Genomic DNA, 9,305 nt, shown 5'->3' with positions numbered 1-9,305 from the left:
ATATAACCTTGTCAAATTAACTAAACTTCTAGCAAAAATAGTGCTATGGATCATATAGAATGAATCATGATTTTAATGGGTTCTGGAATATCATCCTAAAGTGGAAAGGATGTTGGAGACAGTTTAACATTGATCTTAGAGGGGATTGTGCATTAGATACTATTTCTGATAGATGTTTGTAGAAATTATGCAAGTTAACTCAGCTTCCTTATATTAAGAGATGACAGATTTGATGGGTGATGTGAAAGCCTACCATGCTTACAAACATAATTTTAAAGATTATCGCATTACTTCTTCATAAAGAAAGTTCTTACTGGCGGTGGTTGCTTTTGAGTGGATTCTGACTCTTAGAAACCTCACATGTGTGGGATAAAACCACTCCATCAAATTTGAAATTTCACAGTGATCTTAAAGTCATAAACATTTAGAAGCCCCCTAGTCCCATATCTAAGAGGAACTGGGTCAATATGGAGGACTTTGGACTAATCTGATTTTTGTCATCAATCTAAACAAGATAGAAATTGATATACCAGCTGCAAATCCTTGCAAAATCTGTATGTAGCTTTGGAGGAAATGCAGGCCAATAAAGCTAGCCAGATACTAAAGTTAGGCTTACAACCTCTATCGAGCTACAGCACCCCTCCTTCAACATGGCTCACATAAATATACTCAAGCTATCTCAAGCTCAAGGGAAGAAAGAGCAATGTAAACAAAGTACAAGTAGAGATCAGAAGAGTGGATGTGGGGGTGGGGGGAACATTGACAAGTTGTGATGAATGTTGTTGTTAAGTGCCATTGAGTCTGTTCTGACTCTTAGTTACCCTGTATAGACTGTCTTTAGAGCAATTGGTGGAGTGGAACTGTAGTGGATTTGAACTTTGTGCTTCCCAATTCAGTGTTGACCCTACAGCACCATACCAGGAATCTATTGTGATAAATAATGGTGTATAAATTATTAGAATTGCTTTGTTTTTTTAAACAACTGATTTCTTTTGTACTTTCCGTGATTAAGCCTGTCTGAGATTTTAAAATATGTAAGAAAACATATATCTAAGTCTCTGAGCTCATTTGTCTTTCATACTGATTGTATGGTGTGGAAGTAATTCAAATGTTAATGGATAATTTAGATAATCATACTGAGATAAGTGAATTTAAGGTACTCTGAGTGGATGAGACCCTAGTATGACTGGTAGATAGCCAGCAATTCAATTACCAATGTTAATTTGATTAAAAAGAGCAGAGTAATGGTGGTGGTTATGTGCCCTGGAGTCAGTTTGACTCATAGCAAACTGAGTTTTCTGAGGCTGTAAATCTTTACAGGAGCAGAAAGCCTCATCTTTCTTCTGCGAAGTTGCCGGTAGATTCAAACTGCTGACCTTGAGGTTAACAACACAACAGATAACCCACTATGCTACCAGGGCTCTTTAAAAAGAAAAGAATGAGAAGTCAAAAAATACAAACAAATAAAAATAAAAATAATACAAACAGAAATAAGTAAGTATTGTTGGACAGCAGAATTTTCAAATGGATACCATATATGGTTAGACAACCTCATAATAACAATTTTTTGAATTAATTTTTTTCTCCCTGCACTTCTTTGTATATGATTTTTCCTCCCATTTTCTAAACTCATTCACACTGTCCTATTTAGAATTAGGATTTATTGATTCAGAGAAAGAAAAGAAAAAAATAGAATATTCAGGATGTTTAACTTCTATGTCACTGTGGAGTCCTGTGTGATGCTGAATGATAAGCACTCAGCCACAAAGTCATTTGAACATTAAGGTTGGGGGTTCTAACTCACCAGCCAGTTTCTCAAAAATCATGTAAGAGTCTCAACGGATTGGAACTGACTCAACGGCACTTAGAAACAACAACAGTCGCTGTTCCAAAAAGAAATCGTCTCAGTGTTCAACTATTCAGCTTGAGGAATGCTGAGTGTGTTCTTCCCTTTGGGTTTTCAAATCCAGATCTTTGTACATTTCATTGTAATATTTCAGACAGCATTAGTTCAAGATGGTGGTCCTGACTCATAGCAACACTGTGTAGAGTTTCCAAGGCTGTAAACCTTTAAGGGAGCAGAAATCCTCTTCTTTTTCCCATGGAATACATGGTAGTTTTAAAGTTCTGACCTTGAGATTAGCAGCCTGACTCATAAACCAGAGCTCCTTATACTTCATGATAGATTTTGAAATATTCTTTTAGTGATGAATGTAACAATATTCCTCTTTACTTTGTCATTTATGGCATAATAAACCATGTGATTGTTAGAGTCAAAATGGTCAATACTAGTCCATTTCAGCTCACTAATGCCTAGGATATTGATATTTATGTGTTCTGTTTAATTTTTGACAATTTCCAATTTTCCAAGATTCATAAATACTTTGTACATTCCATGTTCTGATTATTAATGTATATTTGCAGCCGTTTCTCCTCATTTTGAGTTGTGACCCATCAGCAAATGAAGGTCCCAAAGCCTTACTCCATTTGCAACAGCACTGTCAACTCTACTTTATTGAGATAACACATCCCCAGTTGTATTTTGTGTGCCATTCAGCCTGAGAGGCTCATCTTCTGGCACTATACCAGATAATATTCTGGTGCTCTTCATCATGTTTCAGTATTCAATATCCTGGTGTTATCTAACAATATCTCACTGCTATTCAGTTATTCATGATGTTTTACATGGCCAAACATTCACAAGTAGTCTGCCTGTCCTTCAGAGTTTGTCTAAGTCTGGGAAGCTCAACTGAAGCCTGTCCACCGTGAGTGATCTGTTGACATTCAAAATACCAGTGACATAGCTTCCAGCATTATAGTAGCATGCAAGCCACCACAGTGCGACAAACTGAGAGATGAGTGGTGGTCTTATTGAATTAGCAGATGGTTTATTGGGACAATGTTAGACTCTCATCCTTTAGAGTCCCTTAGGCAGTTTTCACAATAAAAAAGAGACAATCACATGCTGTTTTGAGTCTGTCAGGGTTTAGTGATTGAGCTTAACATTTGGTGATCACCACAAGCCTTGTAGATTATCCAGTGGTTTCTGCCACAGCTTTCTGCCAAATGTCACATGTTCCTCTGCTGGGTCTTCAAAGTCTTCCTGACCACCTAAAGGTGAGAGAACACTAAGCTAGATCTCTAACGACCCTCAGAATCTTGGCCAAACTGGCAAGGGGCACTTTCTGTTCAGTAAGGAAATGGGAATGGCACTTCTGAAAGTGTGTAACTCAGCTTTGTGGAGATAGCTTTTCCGCAACATTTTTTATTTTTTGTATACAAGCTATATTCTTCTCAAGTAACACTTTCCAGAATTTGCATTGCAGGAAGGTAGCACCACCACCAAATCCTCTCCCTACAATAAGATAAGATCACCATTAAAATCTCCACATCTCCTAAAAGACAGTGAATCTTTCTATATATATATATGAAGGAGGCTATGAAAGGAAGAGTCCTGCCATTTAAAACAGTTGATCACACTTTTCATATGACTTTTGGGAATTGTGGCAGTAGACCATAGGGAACTGTAGAGTGGAGGCCCCACATAAAATAATTCAAATTAATATTTTTTTGAAAAGGAAAAAAAAAATGTGTTGGTCGACAAAACAAATCTACATGCTTTATTCAAACTATAGGACACAATTTGCTGATCCCTGCAAAGTGAACTCAAAAAAGAGAGTTTAGTGAGAAATGATTTGACTTGCATTTTACAAGTGAAGTTGATTCTGTTTGCTATGAAGGCAATGAATTGGTCTTGCTGCACACTACCCCTTTAAAGTGTTCAAGAGCAAAGATATTAGTTTGAGGACTAAGGTGAGCCTGATCCAAGCCATGGCATTTTCAATACGCTCAAATATATATGAAAGCTGAACAATGAATACAGAAGACCATAGAAGAATTTCAGTTATTACATTGGAGAAGAATGTTGAAAGTACCATGGATTGCCAGAAGAACAAAAACATTTCTATTAGAAGTATACCCAGAATGCTCCTTAGAAGCAATACAGTGAGCTTTTGTCTCTCGTACTTCAGACATGTCCCTGGAGAAGTATATCAAGTTTGATAAAGTGGAGAGTCAGTGAAAACGAGGAAGACTGCCAATGAGATGTATGGGCATAGTGGCTGCAGCTATAGACTTAAACAGCAAAAGTTGTGAAGATAGCACAGGACTCTGCATTGCTTTATTCTGTTGTGAATAGGGTCACTGAGATTTGGAATTGACTCTTGGCACCTAACAACAGTAACAGTACAAATTAGAAGGCTCTTGTGACGTAAAAATTATATTGGTTTGGAATAAATTGAAAGCAGACAGGGAGAAGAGTTAGATGGATTGGAGACATATACTATAGAGGTAGAATTGTTTATTTATATAAACTCCTTCAATTTATTTAAAAGAAATGTAGCAATCTCTTTTCTTCCCTCTGACTTCAGTTACTTGATTCTCATATTATTTTTATTTACCTTCATTGTCTAATATTAGCTGCATCAGTTCATACTCCATCACTAAGGGATGTTGGCATGTTGCCAATTGGGCAGGGCCACAGTGAGTTTCAGTTTCCTTTCTCTGAGTTTCTGAAGCTCCAAACTGAGAAAAAATTTTGCTTACATTTTATGCCTGCCTTGTTATCGGATAGACCAGCTACCCTCAGCTCCAATCCTTACACAGATTCTACAAACAGGTAAATGGCTTGTTGCTTTCCACTGTATCCTAGTTACTTGTTTGTTTTTTTAAACAAAAGTTTAGAATGAAAAACTGGTTAATGTTTGTCTTTTTTTTTTTTTTTTCTGCTAACCTTGTTTGCTCATTTCAAGTGAAATAGAATAAATAGTAAATGTAAATGCAAATTTTGCAATATCACATCATCTGTTTTCAGTATTAATAGAAAATACCCTTTATTTCCTACTAGATTGACAATCATGGCAGTGACAACTGAGTTGACTTGGATGCAAGAGAAGTGTCTGCAAAATTGCTTTGAAGGAAAGCAGTCCAGCCTTCTTTATAAGGCTAGTGTCCATGGATTCTTTAGCAAATATTTGCTTATTAGATGTCAAAAACAAGGACCTACTCTAATAGTGATTTATAGCATAGGTTATGTTATTGTGGCATATCTACAAGAGAATTATTTGAAGGAAAACAAAGGTTCTGTCAATTTTCTTGTATTTCAAAGAAATGAAACTTCCAGAATTTAGATAAGAAAGGTTAACACATATACTAGCAGCCGTATGGTACTTGACGAAGATAATGATGATAATATATTATACTACGGAAACTATCATCTACAAATAGATCTAAAGAAGAAAAACATAACTGTGGATCCCTCTATGATTGAACAAATTGGACTACCTAAATCTTGCATTTCTTTTCAGGAATGTGAGGTTTTTCGATGTGAAGGTAGGTTTAATCAGATAATCCTATATAGTTTCTTTTGCATGTTTTTGGGTTTGAGTGGATCCTTTTCTTTCTTTCTTTCTTTTTTTTTTTAAAGTGGTTTAAAATATAACTGCCTTTTATTTTTCTTGGTCTTTAAAGTGACTGTATCTCCATATGCTCCAGACAGAAGCCTGGTAATAAATTGTTTGTTAGGACACCATGGTAGAAACAAAATACACAGAGTTTTCGGCCTTGTGTGTGGGGGTGGGTTGGTGGGGGTTGGAGAGGGAAAGAAAAGGGTGATAGGGAAGGGAGTGATAGAAAAAGGGATGGTGGGAGGAAGAGAGAGAGAGAAGAAAGAGAAGAGATGTGTATGAGTGTGTGTGTGTGTGTGTGTGTGTGTGTGTGTGTGTGTGTAAGAAAGAGAGAGAGGAAGAAACTTGAAGAGTTTGAGGCTATTTGGAAAGAAATTAGAGGTTGAACTTGTCTTAACTGAACTGAATACCTGCAACTGCAGTTTCCCATTTTATCAAAAAAAAAAAAAAAAAAACAACCCAGCTGTCTTACTTTTCTACTAAATGACATTTATTTTTATTCTAATATTTGCTATTAAAAACAAAGCTCCTCTAATATTTTATGCATATAATTTTGTGCACAACAATACTTCTTTAGAGAAACTTCCTTGAAATGCAATTGCTTTTTAAAGATTATGTATGCTTGCATTTTGATACACACTTTTTAAAAACTTCGGCTGTCCATACAATCCCCAGCAGTGCTATGGAGATGCCCATTTCCCTGTATCCTTGACAATCTTTGAAGCATACTTTTTTGCATATTTTCTAATTGTATGGTCATAGATGGTTTTTCATTTTATTTTTTGCTTATCATCGATAGCAAGCAAATCTGTGTATTTGTCATTTGCACTTCCTTTTCTATGAAATACTTGTTTATATTTACCCATTTCAAATAGGGGTTTTGGAGAACAATATTCCTTCCTTGAGTATGTGTATGTTACAAATTGTTTGTCTCTGAACCTTACATTATCAGAGAGCATAATCCTTGCATCACCTTTTATTTCTTGGGATTTTATAAAATTTCTACAGCATTGATGTTGTAATGAAAAATCTAGCATCAGATTTAATTATTATTATTGTTTTATCCCTTTGTGAATGATTTGATCTTATTTCAAGGTGGCCTAAAACATGTCTATTCAAAGTTTACAGTTGACGTCTAATAAATTAATTATATCACAATGCTGGTTATCTATACTTCTTTTATATCAGATACCTTTGTCATTATTTTCCCATACTTTTAAATATTTGTTCATTCTGCTGCATATTTAATTGTTTGTTCATTGGACCTAATCATGAGTTTGTTGAATATTATCTACCTTCCACAACTCATATTTCTCTCTCATTCTTTTTGAAATATACCTTTTATTAAAGTATAACAAATAAACAGAGAAGTGCACAGTTGATAAATATCAACTGACAGTGACTGCAACAATGGACTCATACTAGTGTTTTTTTCAAAATCCAACTAATGAGAATCATAATCAGGTCTAAGGTTCTCTATAAGAACACTAGAGTCTTACAATGATCCATCTTACTTCTAGCTGTAGCTTGTCCAACTCAGATGATGTTAAAGGAAATTGCCTGAATTTCCCCTACTTTCTTTCCAGTGTACCACACTGTTCTCACAGAAAGGCTTTTTATCCTTGGTGAATTCATTCACATTCATTCACATTCATTCATTCATTCATTCATTCATTCAGCAATTTCTAATGTTCACTATACTTAAATTTCTCTAGATTTATTGAGCAAAAGCAAGATAGAAAAGATCACTCTGTAAGTCAATGACTTTAATATTCTATTACTGTTTCTTGTTTTAGTCTTATTTTATGATGGCCTCAATTAATAAAATTAGTAGCAGAGTAAAAAATAAACTATCTGTAATCAAACCTATTTAATATTGTGATGCTAAAACAAAAAGAACACTGACTATCAGGGAGACATTTCTAATATTTAAAAATATATTTAAAAGGAAATTATATGGCTGCATATCTGCATATTTGCTTAGAATTCTTGCAGTCCCAGTTTCAACTAAGCTAGGAAAATTTTGTGGAGGGATGTGGGTAGAAAATGGGCAATATCAATTGTGCAATTCACTAGCATGTTTGAAATGTTCTGCTTCCAAAAGCTTCAAAAATCACACATGATGCTGTGATCTTAAAAATTCCTTATTGATAATCACCTTCATGTTTAATGTAATAGTTTTCTGAATTTGTATACTCTAGTAGTCTTAAAGGTTTTGTGTATGATTGATTGACATTAGTTAAAATTATTACTTTTGCTTTAGCTTCTTTTAACTACAATTTGAGGTAGGTAGGCTCAGAACAACCTCATATATTTTTATAGGAGAAAGCAAGTTACTAATAAAAACAATGACATATAAGAAAACAATGAATTCTGGGAAATTTTACTGTAAGATCTTTGCAACAAACCTTAGTTTATTGTTAAAATTTATTTGTACACAGGCTAAGGAATATCTTACTGTATTACATGAAAATTTATAACCCATATGAGAATCTGGTTCAGCAAACACGGATTCTGTTTCTGGGCCCAATTGGAGTGGGAAAGTCAAGTTTTATTGACTCAGTGAAGTCTGTTTTCTGAGGTCATGTAATTAGCCATGCTGTAGTGGGCTTTGATACAAAGCAGGTGAGTGCATCCTGGGTCATCAAGCCTTTGTTCCTTTGCTCAATTAATTAAATTTGCTGATCAAATTTATTACATATAGACTTCATTCTAATTCATAAAATTTTAAATTGACTTTTAAAATTACCTTTTTCTCTTCTGTAGTTCAGGACATATGACATTAAGGATGGGATGGATGGAAACCCCTTACCATTTATTCTCTGTGATTCAATGGGACTGGGTGTGAAAGAGGAGGGGCTATGCATGGATGATATAGCCTACATGTTAAAAGATCACATTCCTGACAGATATGAGGTAGGATTTAGCTAATATTAAGAAGTTATCATTGATATTTAAAACTAACATTTTATTGTGAATTAAGTAAAGGTTTATAGAGTAGATCATCAGTTTTACATTCAACAATTCATACAGACATTCTTTCATCTCATTGATTACAAGTCCCTCAACATAACATGATTTGTCACATTTACTCCTTGTGTTTCTTGCATCTATTCCTCCTTCTTTCCTAATATTTCTGAACTTTGTCCTAGGGTAAATGCTACCCATTTAAAAAATCTTAAATGGTTGATTATTCTAAGTGTGCATACCTTACTAGTGTTATTGTTTCCTTTATGTCTGGTGTTTGACTGAAAATTTGACCATGGGGGTGTTATATTACATGAAAACGCATAACCCATATGGAGGTCTGGTTCACCAAACATGGATTCTGCTCATGAGTCCAATTAAATGTGGGAAGTCAAATTTTATTGATTCAATAAAGTCTGTTCTCTGAGGCAATATATTGAAGAGTGACTCAGGACCATAGTCTTAGGATTCCTTCCAATCTCTATCCAACCAATAAAACGTGTCTGTTTTTATGTTTTGAGATTTGCTACACATTTTTCTACCACTCTACCAAGGATCTTCTAATGTAATATATTTTAAAGCAATTGATAGTGGTAGCCAGACATTATTTCTTCTAATCTTAGGGTCATGGAGAGCAGTATACACAAAGTCGGTTAGTCCATTGGACTGATTGTTTTCATGTGTTTTAGATTTTCATCATTCTACTTTCCTCTGGACAGGAGTCTTTCAAATTGCTCATTTTTGTGTGGTCACCACAACATTAGACTTTGGTCTAGCTCAGATGCCTCAGCCATTTGTTTTCATGAACTACACTTGAGTTGCTGTGATTCTGAGGGCTATACCACCGGTGTTTTGGATAACCAGCAGGGTCAC

General features: G+C 34.9%; 1 protein-coding gene and 1 pseudogene across 1 annotated transcript in view; both read left to right on the top strand.

Moving 5' to 3' along the window:
• Positions 1-4,682, top strand: part of LOC102840993 — a 29,568-nt pseudogene extending 24,886 nt beyond the window's left edge.
• Positions 4,683-4,916: 234 nt separating this feature from the next.
• The window catches only part of IFI44 (interferon-induced protein 44), a 24,473-nt gene continuing 20,084 nt past the window's right edge, over positions 4,917-9,305 (top strand). Inside the window, 5 exon segments of the mRNA XM_006831082.1 lie at positions 4,917-5,139; positions 5,287-5,391; positions 7,729-7,750; positions 7,907-8,105; positions 8,232-8,381. Coding sequence (XP_006831145.1) covers positions 4,917-5,139; positions 5,287-5,391; positions 7,729-7,750; positions 7,907-8,105; positions 8,232-8,381 — 699 coding nt within the window.

Source organism: Chrysochloris asiatica, unplaced genomic scaffold (genome assembly GCF_000296735.1).
Source record: "Chrysochloris asiatica unplaced genomic scaffold, ChrAsi1.0 scaffold00002, whole genome shotgun sequence".
Taxonomy (NCBI): Eukaryota; Metazoa; Chordata; class Mammalia; order Afrosoricida; family Chrysochloridae; genus Chrysochloris; species Chrysochloris asiatica.
This window is presented reverse-complemented; position numbering and strand designations above follow the sequence as displayed.